General features: G+C 41.5%; 2 protein-coding genes across 3 annotated transcripts in view; one reads left to right on the plus strand and one right to left on the minus strand.

Annotated features, from left to right (window-relative positions):
- LOC308137460 (disks large homolog 4-like) overlaps positions 1-13,454 on the plus strand; it is a gene marked incomplete at its 3' end in the record, with an annotated part of 123,502 nt that extends 110,048 nt beyond the window's left edge. The window contains exons 16-24 of one of the 2 annotated variants that reach the window (XM_080506163.1): positions 1,977-2,040; positions 4,135-4,150; positions 5,563-5,604; positions 6,065-6,115; positions 6,671-6,772; positions 11,250-11,422; positions 11,567-11,676; positions 12,507-12,598; positions 13,348-13,454. In XM_080506163.1, the coding sequence (XP_080362289.1) occupies positions 1,977-2,040; positions 4,135-4,150; positions 5,563-5,604; positions 6,065-6,115; positions 6,671-6,772; positions 11,250-11,422; positions 11,567-11,676; positions 12,507-12,598; positions 13,348-13,454 (757 nt within the window). The remainder of the gene's footprint in view (positions 1-1,976; positions 2,041-4,134; positions 4,151-5,562; positions 5,605-6,064; positions 6,116-6,670; positions 6,773-11,249; positions 11,423-11,566; positions 11,677-12,506; positions 12,599-13,347) is intronic. The other variant, XM_080506164.1, reaches the window with a different exon arrangement.
- Positions 13,455-18,607: 5,153 nt separating this feature from the next.
- LOC308137109 (5-hydroxytryptamine receptor 3A-like) lies at positions 18,608-23,896 on the minus strand (the record flags this gene model as incomplete). The annotated part of the gene is made up of 9 exons (XM_080505683.1): positions 18,608-18,825; positions 19,634-19,936; positions 20,801-21,011; positions 21,484-21,644; positions 21,820-21,989; positions 22,366-22,475; positions 22,576-22,620; positions 22,872-23,035; positions 23,842-23,896. 9 exons carry the CDS (start codon positions 23,894-23,896, stop codon positions 18,608-18,610), a joined length of 1,437 nt encoding a protein of 478 aa, XP_080361809.1.
- Between the last annotated feature and the right edge of the window lie 1,435 nt (positions 23,897-25,331).

Genomic DNA, 25,331 nt, shown 5'->3' on the forward strand with positions numbered 1-25,331 from the left:
AGTGAAACGTCTTTTGCGTTCTTGTGCTTAAATATTACTCAACATTTATTTTAAAAATAAAACAGCACATTGAGATTAATTGACATAGAATTCAAGAATTACGTTAATTAAATCCCAACATTTTTAGTTCATGTATGTATATATATATATATATATATATATATATATATATATATATATATATATATATATTGGGATGTCATTCGGGCTTGAGAAATGTAGTAGGATGGTGACAAAGCGAGGCAAGGTAGTCCACACTGAAGGAGTCTCACTCCCAGAAGGAACAATAGCAGACATTGAGGACAGTTACCTTGAACAGGCAACAAGGAAAGCGGCAATGGCCAAATGCCTCCAGCGAGTGAGGCAAGTCCTAAGAAGCCAGCTCAATAGCAAGAACAAGTCCAGGGCAATAAACAGATACGTCCTGCCAGTGATCAGGTACCCTGCGGGTATAATAAGGTGGCCAAAGGAAGAGATACAGACCACGGATGTTAAGACACGAAAGCTCCTTACCATGCATGGTGGGTTCCATCCCAAATCCAGCACCTTGAGACTGTATGCTAGCCGTAAGGAAGGAGGCCGAGGACTAGTGAGCGTGAGAGCCACTATCCAGGATGAAACATCCAAGCTCCATACGTACATCAAGGACAGGGCTCCAACGGATGACATACTCAACGAAAGTCTCAGACAGTGGCGAGATGAAGAGGTGCTGGAAGAGGGACCATCATGGGAGGACAAGCCCCTACATGGGATGTACCACCGGAACATAACTGAAGTGGCTGATCTCAAGAAGTCCTACCAATGGTTAGAGAGGGCTGGCCTACAGGACAGCACAGAGGCCCTCATCCTGCACAGGAGCAGGATCTGAGCACCAGAGCCATAGAAGCCCAGATCTACCACACCAGACAAGACCCAAGGTGTAGACTGTGCAAAGAGGCACCTGAGACAATCCAGCACATAACTGCAGGGTGCAAGATGCTGGCTGGGAAAGCATACATGGAACGCCATAACCAAGTGGCTGGCATAGTGTACCGAAACATCTGTGCGGAGTATGGTCTGGAAACCCCAAGGTCACAGTGGGAGACACCCCCAAAGGTGGTGGAGAATGACCGAGCCAAGATCCTGTGGGACTTCCAGATACAGACAGACAGGATGGTAATGGCGAACCAACCAGACATCGTGGTGGTTGATAAAGGGCAGAGGAAAGCCGTGGTGGTGGATGTAGCAATACCAAGTGATGGTAACATCAGAAAGAAGGAACATGAGAAACTTGAGAAATACCAAGGGCTCAGAGAGGAGCTGGAGAGGGCTTGGAAGGTGAAGGTGACAGTAGTGCCCGTGGTAATCGGAGCACTCGGGGCAGTAACCCCCAAACTGGAGGAGTGGCTCCAGCAGATCCCTGGAACAACCTCGGACATCTCAGTCCAGAAAAGTGCAGTACTTGGAACAGCAAAGATACTGCGCAGGACCCTCAAGCTCCCAGGCCTCTGGTAGAGGACCCGAGCTTGGAATATAAAAACAGGTGACCGCCCGCGGAGGGCGAGAGGGGAATTTTTTTTTTTATATTGTTCATGGCTTATTGTTAATTGGTTCCACAGGTGCTTGTTGGCATTTCAGATGCATTAATATCAATCAATTGATAAAGCAATTATTCAATAAAATTTCAGACAATAAAATGCAATTCAAGGTGCTTTATAAATGGTCGATGAAAAGGAATATTAAAAATAGAATGAAAGCTATTTACAAACATACATTTACGTTTACATTTACATTTACAAACATATGTATGAATGTATGCACACATACAAAACTCATTCACACAAATCCAGAGTGATAAAATGAAGCGAAATTAAATGATATAAAGTTTTTGTCTTTACATATTAGATTATTGCATTTTGATCTGTTGGCTGTTTGATCCTCCTGTTGCATCCCCTACTTCCTCATATATCTTACTGTTTTCACTCTTTTCCTTGCAGGGCAGAGAAGAAAGAGAGATCACGGCTAAAGACGGTCAGAACGGCAAGGTCTCAGGACAGATCGGTAGGTAACAAGTTGCCCTAAAGTTGCCTTTAACCCAATGAAACCCTAATTTTAGGATACATTTCCACAAATGTTAGGAAATCCCAGCTTACAGTTCATTCAAACCTTCATAGATAGCAAAATGGTCATTTCCTATCCTGTCACTGCTGAAAGGCTTTGGCCTGCGTACACTTCATCGCCATATCTCCTGAACCATTACAACATTTAAAAAACACCCGAAATTAAGCTTTCAATATGGTGGCAACCACAGTACGACACAGTCTAATCACAAACAATATTCACAACCTTGTCACATACCTTGAAAAAAAGGGACCAAATCACTCCCTCATCGCCCATTTTTTGACAAACCGGAAATAAAATGTTTATCTATATGTGCATTGAAAAGTATGAAAACATTGAAGCTCCAGTAGTTGTAACGTGAAGTACTTTATTATGGGACTGTGTGTTTGGTCAGTGTTGTTTGTAATCCCACTAAGAGTGAAGCCGAATGAAAAATAGAACAAAAGAAAAAGAAATGCTAAATAATTCAGGAAAATGCAAGATGAAGTCTCAGTAATCCTCTAAAGGCACATCAGTGTCTCATTAAGAGCATCTTGTGTAAAGTACTGCTGAGAAAACATGAAAAATGTTCATCCAAACTCTGATTATGTGTGACAGTGGATAAAAGCAGCTTCAACAAATCTCCAGCAGGTCAGTTCTTCAAAAAAAAGTCTGTTTAATGCATTCAAGATAGGACTGTGGCTTCAGTTTATTATTAGTGAAGCGCATAATACAAGATTATCAAACAAAAATATGAAGTGACCAAAAACAAAACATCCACAAATGTAAAAGGTCTTTAAATAAAGGCTATCGACCAGCATTGCTAAAGCATAGCGTTAGTTTTCATGTTTGAAGACGTCAAGCTGTCAGATCGTCAGGCTGACAAGGCTCATACACTGAGATCAGGTGGGTGAAATATACTGATGCAAAGGCATGAAGTGCTTCAAAAATGAGGTTATTATGGGCGAAGGGCAGGTCTTGACAGGGCAAACAGTGCAAACCACTGCTGCACCGTGCGTCCCTTGTTACAATGAATGTAATATTATTCAGGAGATTGGTATATTCTCTTCAGGAAACACCAGAATAAGGTTGTAAGTTTAATTTTACAGTGTGTCCGTAATGTATGTATCTGTATTTGTATCTGTATGTATTTTGACCCTTGGACTCCCACAACCTTCCCCTAGTCTTTGTTCGTCGGTGACATCCCAGAGATGAATTGAATTTGTTTAGTTGTTGTACATATTCTGCTAGGTTACTCAATATAAGCACCAGCCACATTCATTACAATCCAACAAAACCACTGGGAAATAGTCACCCCGCCCCTGTGCTTCTTTACATGTTATTATCATTATTTGCAACATCACTACAATAACTTGTCTGATCATTTAAAATAGTATTTTTTATGAAGCTTTAGAACCACAGAGGCCGGGTTAGACCACCTTTGCCTTGCCGGAGCGACACTCCATGTTAACTGTTAATTCAGGACGACATTAAGAATATACAATATTTGCATGGCATTCGTTGTAAAGATCCAGTCTGAGTTTAGAGGCGAGACGACAACGTGACTGGAATCACACTTCACACGGCGTGATGATGAAATCTGACACACAGGTTTAACACAAGCTATTGATATCGCCGTGTTGTCAGCTCACGCTCTCCCTCTGTTTTCTTCACACCGCATGAATCAGCAGCGCTGCAATCAGCCACCCCGCATGGCGAGGAGATGATAATTAAAAATGATCCCTCCGACACACACACACACGCACACAAAGAAACACACACACTTCCGGAGTGAGAAAGACTTTGTAGTTAAAGTAGAGCATAAGTCAGGAGATTCACCGTCCGTGACCGCTGGCTAGTGCAGATACCAAAACACTGCTGTTGTGATTGTTTTTGAATAATGAATAATGGTCTCTCTTTCACTCTCTCTCTCTCCCTCTCTCTCCCTCTCTCTCTCTCTCTCTCTCTCTCTCTCTCTCTCTCTCTCTCCCTCTCCTCTCTCTCTCTCTCTCTCTCTCTCTCTCTCTCTCTCTCTCTCTCTCTCTCTCTCTCCAGGATCAGGATGATAAAGGTAGGTGCTCCCACCATCACTGACACCCACTGGTCAGAATATGTAACTAGATGTTCTGCCGAGTCTCAGTGAAGCTTCTGCAAAGTGAACAATAAAGAGATGTATTTTTTAATTCACTGGAGGGAATGACTGCAGGGGATGCAGAGTGAAGTGAACAATGCATCAGTTTGCGTTTGTGCAAGGCGACATCATATGCACAACTACTTTCCCTAGTGAGGCGGAAGAAAAACAACCGATTTGGCCCAAAACATCTAAACTCCTCACAGCAAAGAGGCATCAGTTTTACACATGTAAGCTCAGTTTTCACATGACATTCAAGAAAAAATATGTTATCTGGACTATAGAAGAAACCGGAGTCAGTTATAAAGCCTTCAATTAATCCACATACTAAAGTAACAAGTTACAGCAAAATGTGTTCTTTCTGTACAAGGGCCTGGAGCAGACTGAGGTCTTTAAATTGTTTTGGCCCTGGTTTGTGGCCTGATTCCTCACAGCTTATTCTCCAGTGTCTATGGAATCAGAGATTTGAAGTGGGGATGGTTAATGTGGAAAAGCAATTTTTTTCCAATGCCAAAACTTCTGCAGTTGAGTTTAAATTAAAAAATAATACAAGATAAAATTTCCTGGCCACAACTAATGACGTTCATGCCACTTCAAGAAATCTAAGAAAATTGTGTGTCTACCTTCCGCAATGAATTTCCTGTTTGTGTCATTGGTTTGATAACAGACACATGAGTGAGTTGTTTTTGTTTTTTGTTTTTACAAATCTAGTATTTTAAAAGAAATTTGAGACTGGACAGAATTGTTAAAACTCTCACAACTGTCTCTGATTTCTCCTTTTTCACAAAAAGAAATCCTCACCTAACAAACTAACTAACACCTAACTATCTAACCCTAACTAATGAACTAGCTAACTAACACCTAACTATCTAATCCAACTAATGATCTAACTAACTAACTAAACTAACACTAAACTATCTAACCCTAACTAATGAATTAACCAACTAACACCTGACTATCTAACCTAACTAATGAACTAACTGACTAATCTATGACTATCTAACTGAACTAACTAACTAACACCTAACTATCTAACCCTAAATAATGAACTAACCACTTTTTCTTTAATTTCATGACAAAAAATAATACATTGAAGTTCACTTTAATCGTTTCATAAACTAAAGGTTTGGGGGTGGCTGTGCTGAATGAGTAATGTCCATGAATGTGTGACGGAGAACAAGTGTGTGTGTGTGTGTGTGTGTGTGTGTGTGTGTGTGTGTGTGTGTGTGTGTGTGTGTGTGTGTGTGTGTGTGTGTGTGTGTGTGTGTGTGTGTGTGTGTGTGTGTTTGTCTTCGTATCTGTATGTTTGTATGTGTGTGTGCTGCTGACTAAGACCTGTCTTGTCCTTCCAGAGCTGGTAACCTCTGGCACCAGCGATAGTGAGAGTAGTTCCTGTAAGTCTAGCCCCTACTCTGTCTTTCACGCTTTCTATTTTTTCTCTCTCTCTCTACCTTCTCACCTTTTCTCTCCGTTCCTTCTCTTCTATCACGCCTCAGCTACTTCTCAGCTTCTCCCTCTCTCTCTCTCTCTCTGTGTGTGTGTGTGTGGGTGTGTGTGTGTGTGTGTGTGTGTGTGGGTGTGGGTGGGTGTGTGGGTGTGTGTGTGTTTTCTCTCTGTGTTCTTGCGAGTGTGTCCTGTGTACATACACATGCGTGTTTGTGTGCTGTGATTCTTGCTGTTTCCTGTGCATGTGAGTGTTTGTGTGCAAGTTGTTCTCTGCCTCTCCAGCCTGCTTTTCCAGAGCTGTTGAAGAAGTTTGTTCCAAAAGTAGAGGAGAGCACAAGATGTGTGATTCGGTGTCCAGGATCCATCACTTATGAGTTTGTGTTGTTCTTTTTCTCTTTTCTAAAGCAGCAGGTCAGGAGGAAGCTTTCCTCACCTACCAGCCTGTTATGCAACAGGAAGGTAAGCGAATGACTGCTCATTATCATCACCCTCACCTTTGTATTCCCATTATTTTTGTTTATATGTTGTTCCCAGAAAGTCCCCGAATTCACATAGGGTTTAATTGAAAACAAAATATATAAAACTTCAAAGTTCAAGATGTGTTTTAATTACACATTAGAAACCTTAGAAAGTTGTGCCAATTAAAAATGATTTAAGTGTTTATTATGAGCATCCAGCAGACCAATATAAATGTATTGTGGGTTTTCAACATATTAAACTTGCAAAAAGGAATTGTGAGGCTGCAAATGCATAAACCGATTCATAAATTGTGATGATTGAATATCTTATATGTAATTCAGCATAATTGTCGGCTTGTAATGTGCTTCATCCAATTTTAACAGGACGAGTTGCAGCTTGTTGAGGATTAATTATTATCAGGGTGCTAAATAAACAGTCACTACAGAAAATTGTTATAAATAAATGATTATCTGAGATCATATGAAATGATGAAATATAATCTTTACCATGCATTAGTTGTTCTAGTTAAGGATTTACATCATTTTTATTTTTCAGTCAATTACACACGGCCAGTCATCATACTCGGACCAATGAAGGATCGGGTCAACGACGACCTCATCTCTGAGTTCCCTGACAAGTTTGGCTCCTGCGTCCCACGTGAGTTCCTCCAAATTATCATATCATCCATCCACATGCTCGACAGGCTACATAGATTCTCCATAGCAGGTCCCACTGGGACGTTGGGGTGAGGTTCGGGGGGGGGGGGGGGTACGTTTAAAAGTTACCTTCCATGTTTTGTTGAGTTCATTTTAGTTTTTATATTAAAACTATAGTAAATTGCAGGGAATTGGATGGATGTTTTGAAGACATTTCCAGACTAGATAATGTGGTTCCTTCATATCCAGGAAATTGAAATAGTGTGGCAGGATGAAGGATGAGGCAGAGCTGAATCTTGGAACGCGTCTTTATTTAGCGAACACAGAACAGGACTGGAACAGCCCACAAAAGCCCCAGCGCGGGCTTGAGAGCTCAAACCCGGCCCCTTTACCCATAGTTCCTTTGGGTGAGAGGCCTGGATCCTAGCAACCCCCGAACACCCAGAAGGCACATCTGGGAAACCAGTCAATACCTCACAGGAGGCTTTAACGGTCGGCCATAACGGCTGCGTTGTCACTCATGCGAAACCTCAGATGAAACTCGGCGATCAGGGCGTCCATGAGGAGGAGAAAACACAGAGGGTCTTGAAGGAGGGCGACCACGACGGGGAACCTGGGCCGGACACATGACCTCGTCAGCCATCATATTGGGGTTGGAAGGGCGAGCGGTGAGCGTCATGTCGCACGACGCAAGGCGGGCCGAATTGAGCTCCGCCGGAACAAACGACCGTGGAAAACCGTGGTGAACGGGGCCCGGAGCCGAAAAACCGCTGGAGGAAAATGGACCAACGTCTGACCGGGGTCGCGGCGCAGAACTCACAGGCAAAAATTCCCCCAGATGCACGGGACACACAAGCACTCGAGACGGACAAACAGCGATCCAATCCGCCTTACCAGCCACATGTCGAATATCGGTCGTAAACTCAGAGATGGATAACAAATGGCGCTGCTGGCGAGCAGACCACGGCTCCATCACCTTAGACATCACAAAGGTCAACGGTTTGTGATCCACATAAGCTGTGAATGAACGACCCTCCAAAAGGAAACGGAAATGACGAGTTGCCAGATATAACGCCAACAACTCACGATCGAAAACACTATACTTGCGTTCGCTATCACGTAACTTGCGGCTGAAAAATGCAAGAGGCTGCCAAACTCCAGCCACCTGCTGTTCCACCACAGCCCCCACTGCTATATCAGACGTGTCAGTCGTTAAAGAGACGGGTGCTAAAGGTGCTGGATGGGCTAAAAGAGCTGCATCAGCAAGAGCAGTCTAGGCACTCTCAAAAGCCTGGACACGATCCGGTGTCCAGTCAACTGGATCGGAGCCTTTCTTCACACGCAAAGCCCCATAAAGTGGCTGCAGAAGGTGGGCGGCACATGGAAGAAAACGATTGTAGAAATTAATCATGTCCGGCCTCTGTTAAGTGCCTTAACAGAGGCCGGACGAGGGAAATCTGTCACCGCCTGCACCTTAGAAGGCAACGGAATGGCACCCTGAGCTGAAATCCGATGACCCAAAAAGTCAATCACAGGCAGACCAAACTGGCACTTAGCAGGATTGACAATAAGGCCATGTTCCTCAAGGTGCTGAAAAACTTGCTTTAGGTGTGACAAATGCTCCTCAACTGAAGAACTAGCCACCAAGATGTCGTCCAGGTAAACAAACACGAAAGCGAGGTCGCGCAGCACCGAGTCCATCAACCTCTGAAAAGTCTGTGCTGCCCCTTTAAGGCCAAAAGGCATGTGCAGGAACTCAAAAAGGACGAACGGGGTAATCACTGCAGTCTTCGTGACATCATCTGTGCGCACAGGAACCTGGTGATAACCGCACACCAGGTCCACTTTAGAAAACACAGATGTGCCTGCCAAACGCACAGAAAAGTCTTGAATATGCGGAACGGGATAGCGATCGTGCACAGTGATATTGTTAAGGCGGCGAAAATCTCCACATGGCCGCCATGACCCGTCTGCCTTCGGCACCATGTGAAGCGGTGAGGCCCACGGGCTATTAGAACGCCTCACGATGCCCAAACGCTCCATATTGGCAAACTCCTCTTTAGCTATAGCTAGCTTCTCCGGGTCAAAGCAACGTGCGCGCGCAAAAACCGGCGGGCCCGTGGTAGCAATGAAATGTTCAACGCCGTGCTTTGTCACCGTGGTGGAAAATACAGGCTTGGTCAAAGACGGATACTCCCCCAACAAATGCTGAAACACATTCTCTGATGCTAAAAAATTAGCGCGGGTTAACGGCCCAGGTCCCCCGGTCTCACACAGAAAGGTAGCAAATGACACTGCATCGATCAACCAGCGGTTCGCGACATCAACCAGCAAATCATGAGCAAAGACAAAATCAGCACCGATAATGGGAACAGTAATGGAGGCGATCACAAAGTCCCACTTAAACTGGCGTCCGTGGAAACACACAGTCGCTGACCTATTGCCAAAAGATGAGATGGGGGAACCGTTGGCCGCGCTCAACGGAGGTCCTGTGTCCCGGGCCGGCAAATCCGTGCCGGCTGGAGGGAGGAAGCTCAGCTGCGAGCCAGAGTCCACCAGAAAACGCTTCCCTGACACCGAGTCTTTGATGAAAAGCAGCTCACATCGTCCACCAGCACCCACAGCTGCTACTGAGTTCTGGCGCTAGCGTTTCCCGGCACCTCGAACGAGCAAGGAGGGACACAGCGTCGCACCTTGGCACCAAAACGCTGATGAAAGAAGCACATGTTGGTCCCGCGTCGTCTCCGGGCCGCGACTCCGGCCACCGCCGCCGGGTCTGCGTTCTCCGTCACCAGCTGGGGGGGCTCCGCTTTCACACCTTGTACCGCAAATCTCCTTGTCGCCAGCAGAACTCGATCCGCCTCCTCGGCAAAACCACGGAAGTCGCCTTCTGCCAAACAGCAGGAGTTAGCCAAAGCTGCGCGCGCTGGCGGCGGGAGTTGGCGCAGGAACAAGTGAGGGAAAAGGAATCCACCCTCGTCCTCGCCCAACAGCGACAGCATGTCGTCCATCAAGTCCACGGCCGAGCCGTCCTCTAACCCAGGCAGGGAGAGGAGTTTATCCGCCCTCTCGGGGGCAGAAAGGCAGAACCTCCGCAGCAGGAGCTGCTTCAGCGCGGTGAATTTTCCGAGCCGCGGGGGAGCACGCAGGAGCTGGATTACTCGCCTGGTGGACTGCTGGTCCAAAGCTGCGATGGTCAAGTAGTACCTCTGCTCATCCTCCGTGATTCCTCGCAGTCGAAAGAGCGCCTCGACATGCACAAATCACGAAGCCGGGTCATTTTGAGCCGCAGCGAAAACCGCCGTCCGGCGCGGCTGAGGAGACGAGGACGAATCAACGTCGCAGTCTTCTACTTCCTCGAACATGTCCATAACGGGGTCACCAATGTGGCAGGACGAAGGATGAGGCAGAGCTGAATCTTGGAACACGACTTTATTTAGCGAACACAGAACAGGACTGGAACAGCCCACAAAAGCCCCAGCGCGGGAGAGCTCAAACCCCGTCCCTTTACCCATAGTTCCTTTGGGTGAGAGGCCTGGATCCTAGCAACCGCCACAATAATAATAAAAAAAAAATGATACATTTCTACAGAACATTGAAAAGAAAAAGCTTATAAGCTCACACAAATAGATTTGCACGTTCAGTCTGCATGCATTTGTCTTCGACTGATCATCTCAGAATATTACCCTTAATCACATCAAAGTCTGAACTATGGCTTATGTGGTGAATAATTATAAGTAATGCCTCTGACTGCAACAGCAGCTTTAGTATAGATTCCTCGTAGTAATTACCTTACGGTGCACACCCCTGATGTTAGTGACGGCCAAATGAAGCTTCAATGAAGATTCCTGAACCACTTTCTATATTTTCTGACTCCACCAGATGGCGCTCTTGGTTTGCAGATTGAGTCTGAAAGACTGGCAATGAAGTGTGTTTTCAAACATTTGTTGAACACACAGTGCCATCTAGTGGTTCATGAAGCTTTACTGACGCTTCATTTGGTCATCACTCCCCGATGTACCATATTCATGAAGGCTAAATAGATACTGTGTTATTTTGTGTTAATTAAGAAATGTCCCAGCTTTATGTGGGCATAGCCAAAGTCTTTTGAAACTTTTGAAAATAGTAGGTGTCTTTTCTTTTTACAGAAATCTGAGAACAAGTCACATTACAATGATCAACAACGTCTGCTTCAACGTAACTAGAAGAAAATGATGCGATACTGAACACTTCCAAAGATGCATTGAGGCTAAATCAGTGGCTGCTCTACAGTTCACATGATGCTGAACTTTGTTTGCATCTTCATATTTATATCAAGTTCTCATTGGTGCCTCACTTTTGAATAGCACCATCAATACATTAGTCTGTTCATGGTTATATATATTTAATGTTTTGAGTTGTGGTTTCCATCAGAAATGTACACAGTCTGAGACATTGTTTTACTTTAACGTAACCGGTGTGAACACTCTCCTCGTCAGACACAACACGGCCACGGCGAGACTATGAGGTGGACGGCAGAGATTACCACTTCATGTCCTCCAGAGAGCTCATGGAGCAGGAGATCCAGGAACACAAGTTCATCGAGGCCGGGCAGTACAACAATCACCTGTACGGCACGAGCATACAGTCCGTCAGAGAGGTCGCTGACAAGGTGAGACTGACTGACACACGGTGACTAGAACGTGGTAAAGGAGGGGCGAATCCTGCCGGCAACAAAGGAAGCAGAGCAACTGACTGCTGGCGGAGGACATGAAGTTGATCGTTGCATGTCTCTGACGGTGTCTCTCTGTCTCAGGGTAAACACTGCATATTGGATGTATCAGGGAATGCGATAAAGCGTCTCCAGATGGCAGGCCTCCATCCCATCGCCATCCTCATTAGACCGCGCAATGTCGACAACATCCTGTGAGTAACATGAATATTAAGACCACCTACTAAACACAAACATGATGTGTTGATTTCTAACCCTAATATACAACAAGGTACATGTGTCAGCCTCTATTTGGCTTTGTCATCAATAGAAATACATATTTGAACCCAGTGTGGACGGAGGCTAATTAATACCATACGTAGTCTTAAACATGCCAACGTCGGCAGCTCTTATTCAACTCCTCAAGCTCCTCTTCATACAGTGGGGATAGAAACAAAAACTTTGAACCTCATTGCCATGCTGAGAAGCATAACTGCAGCATCATTATTCAAAATATCAATAAAATCTAAATCCCACAATCTAACAAAATCATGACTGTATAGCAATAAATGATACCTTAATATACCTTAATCAGTTCCTGCAGGTGTTTTTTTTTAATTCTTTTATAAGTTCAGTGATAAAAATACAGATTATTTATGTCATAAAGCTGATACAGTCTTATCCAGTTAACGTGATTTATATAAATATGAAATATACACGGTGACACATAATACATTTTGGTCCAGGCCAGTCAAATCCATGTGGTCATAGAGTATATTTGACTTGCTCATAAGACACTTCATTTTTAGATATTTATTTTCCGAGGCATCATTGGAAACACAATACAAACGAAGTTCGTGCTGCATTTCAGCTCCATTTCAACGAATGTCTAAAGTCATAACGTCATCGCCAACGGACCTCGGTGTGAGATGATTTGGGTCACTTAAGTTTATCGCAAGACATGGAAAAGCCCATTTTAAATCTAAGCTTGTATCTTGTTGCGGCATCTTATTTGTCTAATCCTCTTCTTCTTCTGTTGCTGCAGAGAGATGAATAAGCGTTTCACCGAGGAGCAGGCGAGGAAGACTTTTGACAGAGCTGTCAAACTGGAGCAGGAGTTCACAGAGTACTTCACCGGTTAGTCATCTGTGAAAAACACCCACATGCTGTACAGCTCTACATTTACACAAGCTCCTACCTTACACGAGGTGCAAATTACAAGGGATGTCAACTGTAATTACTTTTGATAAAAGTAACTGCTGTTCTAAAGTCATCCACCGGGGGTCACCGTTCTCCGTTGAGAGTAAAGAACGTAAAACACTGAGACGCTGACCTGAAGAGCCCTCAGCTGCCTTTTTGCTCAAAAAAGAAAAGAGGAAACGTCATTTTCAGACTATGTTGGTGAATTAATGATGATGGCTGGGGAAATCATGCATTTTGTATGGAAGAGTATGAGAGCCACTTAGGAAAGAAAAAAAAAAATCGTCATGCACTGCAAGAAAAAAGCTTGAACATCAATGTCAAGATTTTTTTAATTAAATACAAACGGGAGACGTCTGTCTCCTCTGGTCCATCCGTCATCTGTTGTCCGTGGACGCCGAAATAATCATCTTAAGTCACAGAATTTGCTTACTGCGTCGAGACATCTGGTTTTAATAATTAGACATTTTATTGGGATCCGTGCCTATCTCCCTCATTCTCCAAAAGAAGTCAGTGTGAAGCGAAAGGCCTTATAGTGATGATAGCTGCACTGTGTTTATGAGCTAAAACCTGTTTATCTTCTTTTTTAAACATTCCTCCTATTCCTCTTCCGTAGTTTTGAGATAGATAGATAGATAGTGAGATGGCACTTTGTTTCATTAACCCTTCCATCCCTGTGATTGCAGGTATCGTCCAGGGCTCGACTCTGGAAGAAGTTTACGCACAGGTGAAGCAGATCATCGAGGAGCAATCTGGTCCTTACATCTGGGTGCCCACGAAGGAGCGACTCTGAATAAACATACACACACAACACATTTACACATACATCGCCCTCTCTACACTTCCTACTTATCCAATTTTCTATTATCAGCCTGCTTCCTCTCTCTCTCTCTCTCTCTCTCTCTCTCTCTCTCTCTCACTCTCTCCCTCTCTCCCTCTCTTGTACGCACACACCTCTACACATGTGCATCTTTACACAAGCACACAAAGCGGGGCGAGGCTGGGACTATCTGGGACCACTGCTCCCTGAAGTGGGAGACGCTCAATGTGTGTCCAGCAGCCTGTTGGTGGATCGTCATACAGCTCAGTTCCTTAATGTTTAAGGAGGTGGTTTCAAATCAAGGCGACATGTACCATTATCTGATTTAGTTCATTATTGTTCTTCTTATTGTTGTTGTCGTTGTTGTTTTCATATTAACGAAGGGTAATGCATTCATGTATGGGTTTGTAATGATAATATTGTCACCAAGAGGCAGACTTTTGCACGCTGTAGCTTTAAGAGCATGTTTTCGGGACAAAAATCTTGATCTCCTGATTCCCTGTCTGTCTCTGCTCACGGCATCATGCCCATTTAGAGTTTTGTCTTTCTTGTCTTTTTGCGCCATTTTTCTCATCTCTTTCATCAACTAATTCCCTCACGTCCTCCTTTTCTCTTTCAACCGGTTTTAGACGTGAGGTGGAAGTAACTTATGGTCCCCGGACTTTTTGGCATGAAGGCCAAAATAAACCTTTACTGGTTCGACATGTAGCAAGAAGAAAACCGTTCAATGATTTTGAAAATTTTTGTGACTGAGGCTTTTGTTAATTGTTGAAAAATATAAAAAGAAAAAGAGATTAGATTGTATTTAGCAAAGTGAAGTACAAAATGTTTCCTCACCATTTTTTAACTGAACGGTTAAAAACAGACTATAAAAGCCTCATAATGGTGGCGGCGGAGTCTCCCGGGGCTCTGGGCCTTTATTCATCAAACCTCTGAGAATTACAACTAACCTGAGTTGAGTTGAGCGTGGGACTCTTGCATCTTTCCCACTTATATGTGAACGTGAAAGAAAAACAAAAGCTGTTTCAAAGCAATCGTTATTAATCACATGTATCTCCCATGCAGGGACAACCAATCTGACAATTTGGGCTCATGAAGCCTTGTAATAATCCAACTATATATATATATATATATGGGTTAAGTACAAGAAAATTAGGCTGAAAAACCATGATAAACAATAAGTACTCATAAAAAAGATGGGTAATAAGAGGAATCTGATGCAGTATTTATGCAGAAAATGGTATGTGACGTGATCACAAACACAATCGGAGCACATTTATCTTCGTTCCTTCTGATTTGCACCATTCCTCCAAAACACTCAAATCATCTCGGGATTCATTTTACGAAATAACTTTGATTTATGAGCATGAAGAAAATGAAACAACTGAATTTCTGAATTTCACAACAAAGAAGTTTGGTTGTTTTTCTCCAAGTTTTCATCCCTTTAAGGGATTTCTTGCCTTTCTCTTCACCGCCTCTGTGTCACATCTTCAATGCTCTCCTCCTCCTCCTCCCCCTCCTCCTCCTCCTCCTCCTCCTCCTCTCCACATCCACCATCCATTAGCGACGCACTTCACATTTGACAGTTCATCATCATCACTATCATCATGATCATAATCATCAGCTTCATCGTCACAGCTTTCCTTCTTACTGTAGTTGCACTAATGAGGGCTGGTTTCTTAAAAGCATCTTCGTGCGACGAGGCTGATACCGCTCCAGTGTTTGAAGACTTTTTTCTTTTTAGGTCTTTTCTTTCTGCGCATGATGAGATGACGCCCTCACTTTTATTGCATCATGCTGGTTTAAAGGGACAGAAAGTCCGGGGAGAGTTTTACTGTACGTCACTGCTCATCTTGAAGTGATGCCTGCTAGCAACATGAACTAATCGGCAGCATTAGCCAACATTTTTTTATTTTTGTTGTGGAAATGCTGAGCTTTATGTTTGAGCCTTCAGTTCCAGCGCATGTAAAGGACTCCTATCACTGTTTCCAGGTGTGACCTCAGCACTCGATGTGTTTATGCATGTAACACCTGTGGTTATTTCCCTCCTTGATATTATGCAGATATGGGTTGCATTATTAATATGATCACACAAATGTCTACTCTCTTCGTTGAGCGCTGCGATGTTTACCTGCGGCTGAACCCGGGGTTTTAGTCCAATATTTGTTCAGACTAAACACCGTGATCGTTGACATTCGGGGGATTCAGGTTTTGGCCACAAACGTTTTGATCCTGTTCATTTCCCAAATGAAAATGTATTTTTTTAATCCCGGCTCAGACGATCCTCACTTTGCTCATTTGTGACAATAATACTCGACACAGTAATTCAATAACAAGGTCATTAGATATTGTGAACATAACATCCCCCAAAATAGCCTTCAATGAAAATCAGTCAGTTCTGGACCAGCTTTGCTGGGAACCTCTGTCACTCACGTGGGAAAGTAGACGTCTGTGAGAACCATCTTCTGGGTAAAAGTGGAAATGTAATGCTTGATATTTTGTGCGAACCCAATGTGACTAAATAACACAGAAACCGTGCTGAGTGCTGAGGTCACGGGTGAGACCGAACCGAATCGTCACGAGAATCCCGTTTTTTTTTAAGTGTAACATTCGAGATGCTTTTGGTAACACAGCCCCTTGTATGGACCTTGTCAGCCACTGACTACCCATCTCCACCCCCTCACCCCCCCCCCCCCCCCCCCCCCCAGGGTTCTTCTCCAAGCTGACTGGAGACCAGAGACATACAGAAAGACTGTTCTGTCATGAGTGTAGCGCTTCAAATCCAAATAACGCACCGTTTTTACCACATGTGTGAATAAAGCTTTAATGTTTCCTCGCAGAATGTCCAGCTTAACTAAACTTCTCTCCATCTGTAATCCTCACTGATTGATGTAGATGAGTGGTGTTGATCAGACGACAGAATCCGACTCTCTTTATGACTCTGGCTATGTGTTTTTGTGCCGGGGGACCATGCCACTGTCTGTTAGAGTAAAGCACCGATGCAAAGAATCTATTACAGATATGGATCTATATCTAACATATTAACATATTATAATATTTATCCCTGCTCTAACTGCCTATTTTGGTACAAAATAAATAAAAGTCTTTATTGAAATCTTTACTGAAGTCCTTTGATTATGGCCGTACCTGATTATCCTTTTCTTTTTCTTTTCTCTTTTTTAATACGCATTGCGGAATGTCTATGAATGTGAATATCCTTTAATAACTGTAAATACTAATATATTTTCCTTTACTCTGACCTATACTGTGGCTTTGTAGTGGTCTCTGTTGATGCTGTTGTCTCGTGTGGCTCTCTTGTCATTAATTTAACCTGCGATTACCAATTAGAAATCTGTTAATCCATTTAATTGTCCAACACATTGGAGAGACCTCAAATTCAATTTACCATGAATTGATCAACTCATCCATCATTGGGTTTTTTTTTCCTGCTTCATGCAGATAGTCCATCACAGCTCAAACAGTCACACAGTTACCCACAATTTCTGAAAAAAAAACATGATTTCAAATGAAAGCTGTACACACATAGATAGTTTTTGGAAGGATTTCTTAAAGATGCTCTCTCACTTCACTGGTGAGTTACGTCGTATTTTAACAAATCAGTGAAATCAAGTGAAAACCACATTTATCAGTACAGGCAATTTTGCTTTTGGGATAAGTAAGATTTGACAACAGTTGTTACTTTTTTGTTTTCTCCCACAGATGACCTCGTCTCAATATTGGGCACAAAGCTGTATAATTGTACTATTGATGATCTGAGCTGGCAGCAATGTTTGGATGAGACTGAAGACTGATTCACGAGGCTCTACAACTTGAATGTTAACTGAGCAGAACTGAGTTCTGAGTAGAACGGATGCTTTAGGAGTATTAAACATACTCCTAAAGCATCCGTTCTACACTGCAGATACTGAACATTATCAATTGTTAAAGTCAAACATCTATCAAGTTGCTGTTATGAGTATTTCAAGATTAATGATGCACACCTTTCACATTTAACAGGATGAGAGTGATTAAATAAAAGAGATGAGAACAGATGTTAATCCTACCATTTGCTCAGTGAGTAGGGAAGAGAGACATTTACATTGTTTTATGTGTGTATTTAATACATTTATGTCATTTATCTTTGAGCGCCACACCTTCAGTTTGGGTATCAATGTGTTTGTGAGCAAAGGACAGGATGTGCTCACAAAATCACTCAGAAGAAAACAAGTATACAAACACTTTGGAATGTATTAATTTTCTGCAATTGGTTATTTATTGTGATCGAATCTGCATTTAAAGCATAGACCCTAAACTAATTCCACACAATTGTAATATCCCCTTTTTTAACACAATTTGCAAAGTCCTACTTTAGAACCGAGGAACTGAAAAAAAAAATGAGGAATACAAAAGTTGAGGTGAGTCCAGTTGTCAAAACAAACTGTCATTTTAAGTTGGTGCTTTTTGTACAAAACTCAATAAGAGACCAATTTAGTGTCTGCTAACATTTATTTCATAGGACAGGAACATGTTTTTTCCCCGGTCAGTATACTTATTCTCTTTCGGTGTATTCAAAAACAAAGTGAGTAAATATTTAGTCAAAATGCATTCAATCTATATGAGTGTTTATTACTCTCATTCTTTATTCTAAGCTCAATTTCCTCAAGCTCTTTTGCCCTTGACAGCAAGGTATATATTGTAATAGCTATCGAAAAGAAATTATCTTTTGTTCTTCGCAAAATCAAGGTCATGAGCCATTAGCCAAGCTTCTCATCTTTTCCATTATTAAAATATTTGTCATTTTTTAGTACAACAGCAGAAATGTGTGTCGCAATTAAAAAATAGACAGAAATAACAATAAATTAATTATCTTACACTTTAGCTGTTTCACTTGTATGTGGTTACATTATATAATTAGAGTACTCTATTCCAATTATATATATTTTTTTATTAATATTATTATGCTGAAGATATTACATACAATCCATAATCTGTGTTTTACCACCAATATGTATTATTACTTGAAAACCACCTTTAGGGCAAATTGCACAGCAGATGTTCTGCTACTCTGGAACAACAACCAACTTTTCGATTTATGTCTGGGTAAATGAGCACGTTTTTTTTTTTTTTTAGGTCTGGCTAATCCAGACGCACCACATGGAGATGATGACTAATGCGTAGAAGGTGATAAGCAGCAGGTAGATCCTGAAAAGCAAGAAATCCAGGACATATCCCACATGACACCACTGCTCCTGCAGCTCATTCTCCTTCTGCAGGGAGGTGAGGTGAGCCCGGAGGTCGCCCAGGTGCTGACAGATCTGCTGAAGCTCTGGTACAGCAGATATACCTGACAAGAGAGAGATGATGATTATATAGAAGTACATCCAAAGAAGTGAAAGAATGTTTTGTGAAATTTTGTATTAATGCTTCAAGTTCAAATGTTCTGAAAATGTCACAGGATGAAGACTTCACCCCAAGGCCCATCAAGCCTGGGCAGAAGCTTTGATTCACATCAAAGTATTATTATTTAGGGAATGCCACATTTCTTTTCGCAATATAAGCTGCTATACTGACAGCTGTTGGGATCCATTGTCAAGAGTCTCCTGGTGTTACTTAGATGTTATTCATTTGTGGAATCTTTGTGTGTTGACTGCACTCATGAGTTTACCACAGCAAAATTTATTTTATGCAAACGCAACGTGTCCTGTGAATACACATTTCTAATTTGGCTTACTTCGATCCATCACTAATTAGTCTCCTCACTATATTGTTGTGTAATGCTTAGATTTGTGATGACTTTACTTTGTGATGTGTTTGATTACACAAAGAAGCATCGTACCAAGCTATCAGTGTGATGTTGCAGCTGTCAAATAGTGTGAAGAGAAGGTCCTCTGGGTGATGCCATTCCTGAAAATACACCTTAAGAGACTTTCATTCAGCTCAAGTTGTCGGATCACTTCATTTATGGCATTTATGTTTTCTGTTTTTTTAACTGCAATATATCCTGCTTTTATTAGTTTTGTTTTTCTCCTTATTCTTCTTTTTTAACCATTACATTTGTCTTTTTTTTTATCTATGTTATAAGGTACTGTACAAGGTTTACTAAGGTAAAGTATAAAAAGATATTACAATATGGTGTAACTCACTGGTTCCACTGTGTGTGGTTTGGTTGCTGGTTGGCTGCTGGTTGGGAGCCTGGCTGGCTGGTTCGATGATCCGCGGCCCCGATGTGTCATTGGAGCTGTCAACTCTCTTATTCTGTGGCTTTACGGATGTGAGATGGACGTCCTCAGGCCAGCGGTAACAAATGAGATTGGCTATATGTTTGAGGATGACCACTCTGACCCAGTTTGGGACCTCCTGGTACTTCATGGAGCTGTGGTGGAGTACGTTGGTGATGATGACGGTTTCCAGTAGACTGATTACCATGAGGGCAAGACATACAGAGAAATAGATTCCTGAAACATAATAATAATAATAATCAAAAAAACTGTGGTTGATGACCATTAAGGAAGAAACTTTTTAAAGGTTGTTTGTATCATCAGTTATGAGGTCTCATGGTTTTTGGGGAAAGATCTTTCAGGGTAAAGGCTTGTTTAGAGCCCCATATGCAACAACAACCCAAAATGTAACAATGACCCACGTTCTTATCAAATATAATGTAATAAAACCCAAAATGTAATAACTGGCTGATAATGTAACAAGAGGCTGAGCCCAAAACTTAAAAACTTTTCATATTACATTATGGGGCAGGCGAAATATTTGTCCTCCTAATAGTGTAATAATTTAGTTCCATCATAAAGTGAGTCAATGATTTATGATTTGTACTTGAACTTGAACTTTTTAAATTGAATAACACTAACAGAATGAGAAAAGTTTTTTAATATATTTCTATTTAGTTTATATACTGGAACTGGAGGCTCCAACATAAATCTATATACAGCTTATGGTATTTATGTATGATTGCTGTTGCCCAAGTCATTTATAGTGCTCTGTTCTTTATAATCTGTTATCTATTTGTTCAATCATCAGTACAAAATAATTATTGGCCAATTATTCCAGCTTGAGGTTTGTTTGTTTTTTGTTTTTTTTAATTAAATTTGGGGCTCAGCCCTTTGGTTACACTCTCAACCAGTTATCATACTCCAGGCTTTACTATATTATATATACATATGATCGTTGTCAATACCAGGTTCTAACAAGACTTTCAAAAACTCACCACTAAGACTGCACTCGACTTCAGAGCCAGTCAGGATTATATCTCGGGATACATGTTCATATTGAAAAGGAGGTATTTCAAACCTAATGTGACCGTGTCTGACCTATGATAGGTGTGCCATTTGCTGTGCTGGGCAGCAGGTCGTTCATGATGAGCAGGAAGACAGTGTAGCCCAAGATGAGTGTCATTTTGAAGGAGGCGCGGTCGACACTGTGGGGCGGCAGGTAGAACGACAGGATGTCAATAAGCATGAGAAAGGAGCTGGGGATCAGCAGGTTGACCACATAGAGCACCGGACGCCTCTTTATCACCACCTGGAGAACAAGAAAGGTGGAAATGGGTCACAAATTGCTAAAAATTTGGCATCAACGAGATCAACAAGATTGTCCAAGAACAAGATTGATTTGAATAAAAAGTTTGACAATAAAGTGCCAAGAAGACTTACATTGATTAAAAAAACAACATTTTAACTCAATTTTCAATACTTTTCTACGTCCATGCCCTTACAATATATTCAAAATATGAGGCAGCAACTTTCAAAGTCAGCAAAAACGTATTTTTTTTTCTTTTCTTATAGTGTTCTTGCCCAACCTTCCTATTCCACTTGTCAGCATGAAAAAACAAGAAGGCAATTAAATGTACATCCCCAGACATCAACATCAACTAGACCCTTCGCAAGTGATCCCCGTCACTGCAGTGAGCCTAAGACGCAGCTGTTTTATCAATACCAGGATATTTTCCTGGATGCAGGAACAGAAAATGTCATTGTAAGGCCTTTTCTCTGACCCAAAAGGTGATGATGTCCCACTCGTCGATTCCAAACTGAAGGATGGACGTCTCTCCCAGTATGTCTACCAGCTCCCACTCTCCACTGGCTTCTAGGTAACGCTTAGAGTTTCCAGACATCTCTTTGAAGGTCAAGGCTGGACTCACCCTCACGTCCCGTACTAGGAAAGAGAAAAACAGAGAAGGAAACCTGAATCTTGGCTCATTAGACACATCTCCTTTCACTGGTCCTTACTTTGTTCTTTGTGGTCTGTGTTACATTTGTCCTTAAATTAGTTCACATATGCTGTGATTTTGGAAATGTAAAAAAAAAAAAAAAAAAAATGTACATCTTACTGGTGTGCATGTAAGAGCCAAATGTAAATGTGCAATTCTGCACGTCAAAAGGAAAGCTGAAGATCTTCAGGTTGCAGGCAGAGACGAGTCGCAGCATCCTGTCCCAGCGGATGTGACCGGTGTGGTTAACGTAGACGTAAGGACACGCCTGGGAAACATCATCGTCCACACTGGGAGGAGTTGGAGACCCGATATTAACATTTATAATTACAATACATTCTAGTACAGTTTTTATTGCTCACTGAAGAACTTTTAAGAACTACCAATATACAAACTAAGATAGTTTATACTGAAGTCTTCCTTACATGGGTCAAACGTGACACATGCCACTAAAGTAATTATAAATCCTATTCAGAAAAACTAAAAAAAAAACCTCTACAGGTAATTTATGACCTACTTCTGAAAACGGTTTGTTTCTTTCTGAACACATATTTGAAGTAAATTCAACGTATTTGTGCTCAGGGTGCATTTGCAACCATGAGCCCATTTTCAGATCGTGTTTGCAAAATTAGCATCCAAAGAACATTTTAAGTCAGGAAAACTTACAACTCATAAACAATGATATCTGGAGACCAGAGATGATTCACGGGGAGAGAAATCCTCGTTGCACCGTCACATTCTTCAGGGTCCCAAATCAGGAACTCATTATGCCAGTACTGTAGTCAATTTAAAAGCTGTATTAAAGGACATGACTGCTTACATTACACGATGGAGATACTTGTAACAGTGTGTGGAATGTGTTTGTTTGACACTTACCAGCCTCAGCCACAGGAAGGTCGTGAGTATTTGTGTTTTCTCATTCTGAAATCCAGTGACCGTCAAGCAAAGTTTATATGAAGTTGACTTCTGCTTTTTAGAGTTAAATCCACTTTTCAGTATTTCACAACACATTGTAATGATTCAATACTGATACATTTTATACCAGCGAACGCATGTGAATAAAAGTCACCTGATCTCACTCTGTTTTTGTTCTTTATTATTCTGTCTGCATTGAACAGCTCATTTTAAATTAAGAGAGAGAGAGAGAGAGAGAGAGGGAGAGAGAGACATACCACACCAAGGACGGCATACAAGGTGAAGGATATGTTAGCAGCCGTTGGGTTGCTGAGGTTCACCGCTGGCCTGAAGGCTTTGAGGTCAAAAACGGCCTGCATTGACTCATGGGTCGGACCGCTGTGGCCTTCTTCACACGTCAGTTTACTGGAACACACAGACACTGACCACAGACGGGAAGTTCTTGAACAACTGTGACTGTAGTTTGACCTTGATCACACCGTTCAATAACCAAATGATTTTGACGTTTGACATCAGAGTCGTAACTTTATTCCTGCCGGATTAATTGAAAGCAGCTTGGAAGCTGAGCTTTGCTGATACATGGTCCGATGCGACGAGGATTAGATTAAACATTTGTTATGCAATGTAATCCACAAATTAAGGGTTTAGTTGTAAGATTTTCAGCATAAGTATAAGAAAAAAAATCTAATCTTTGCAACAATAAAAATAAACACAACAAAACGTTATAATTTATATGTCACCTAAAAGTGGATTGTAAATGTTGTTCAATTTGGTGGTGAAGGATTTATCAATATGAGTACATTTCATATCAATTAGGAGAAAAACTGAATACTGAATTTTGAAGGTTTATTTACTGTCAACACATGGCAACAGGGTTGGGCATTCAAATTTCCAAGCCAAAGTGTATCGCTTCTTAAATTACAGTATTATACATTAATTTAATGTTTGATCAGTTATTTTGTCGACATTTTCTTGCAAGGCAGCAACGGTGGGTAAATGTAGAACTTTTAGCAAAGTATTTCTATTGCATTAAAATTTCTATTGCATTATATACATTTCTTTTTTTCATTTGATCCATAAGTCCTCATCGGCCAGTCAGGTGACGGCACTTAATACCAAAAGAAACAGTGCTGCCTATTGTCCTTTCTGCAACAGAGGTCAGTGACACTCAGTCTTGAAGTTGGAGCACAAATAATTAGACAATAAAGAAAGACGGGTCAACATTACCTGACATTAAGAGTAAACCTGTGATGAGGCTGAAATGGTGACGAGGTAAACCCATGCTGAGCATTTCCCAGACTAATTTCTCTTCCCCGCCTCAAACCTAATAATGTCCAAAGAAAAGTTCCTGCCTGCGTTGTACTTGTACACTCATATATACGCATTCAAACGCACACCTTTTTTACTAAGAAGAACGTCATCTTATTCCCAAGTGACATATACCCACTTGATCCACAAATGTAACTTGAAATTAAACCTAAAAACTGAAAATTAATTTATTTTGGGAAGTTCGTTTCAAAATTATATGTTTGATTTATTTTTGTAAGTTAATTTAGTTTTTGTTTTGCGTACTAGTCTCAGTATACAATTATACTCATATTTACTTGGGTTTAATGTTAACTTTTAAAACCATTTTTGTTTTTACACCAAAAAACAACAACAACAAAAGAACAAATTGGAGATTTAGATTTATAATATAGATTAAATAGAAAGGTAAATAATGTATGATTGTGCAGGTGAATCATTAACATGTACAGGATAACGCAAAACTTGTTGTTTCACACCTCTGGTAACCATTCAAGCATTTTATTTTTGATCACAATCTCCTGTGGGACATGAAATCTCTTCCACTCTCCAGTCCTGCACTCCACTGGTGAACCTTGGATTTTATTCGGATTCATACTGTGACCCCAATGATTGGCATTTAATGGGGCTGTAAAGAGCAATCTAAATAACCCCCTCAAGGTAGAAAGAGAGAACTTTCTGGCTTTAAGATGTTCAATGTATTACGATACGTTACCTCGGTCAGGGTTTGGAAACTTTAATCTCCGTGAGCCATAATAATATCATCCTGGGAGACGAGCTCTGCTATAAGGACATAACTGAATTATGGCTAAGGTTGAAAACTTGAGTGGCCCTCGATCACAGGCAAGGAAGCTTTGCAACATGAGCGGCTGTGACTGAAAGGAGTTTGTCTGAAAGAATCTCATTCTGTATCTTTGCCATGGCAGTATTTAAGATCTAATAATAAAATAATAACATTTTATTTGTAACGCACTTTACATTAAAAAAAAAAGACGTTCTAACCTTCTCAGCGTCAGGCTGGTTGCTGAATCTGCTTGAAAATCAGACCCAGAACAATAAACAAGCTGCCGGTTTGAGAAAATGCCTTTTAAGAGGCAGCCAAGATCTCATCGGTTCTTAAGGATTAGATCTAACAATGTTAGTCTGACTTGATGAATGTCAGATGATTTCGTTTTTCCTCATATCTGAATAAGGCGAGTCACAAAATACTAAGATTTCCATCCATAACTTTCAGTTTTTTTGTGATCAAGAATTTAATTTAAGGCCAGGACTGTAACAGGCCATGTGTCTGTGAGAATTAAGCCGGGAGACAATGGACAGATATGAGAGAATATTGGATTTAATGTCATTATTGTCAAGGATCGAGCGAGACAAAAGCTGCAAATAACAGGCTGTAAAGAAACAAAAAGAGT

Source organism: Blennius ocellaris (genome assembly GCF_963422515.1).
Source record: "Blennius ocellaris genome assembly, chromosome: 12".
NCBI lineage: Eukaryota > Metazoa > Chordata > Actinopteri > Blenniiformes > Blenniidae > Blennius > Blennius ocellaris.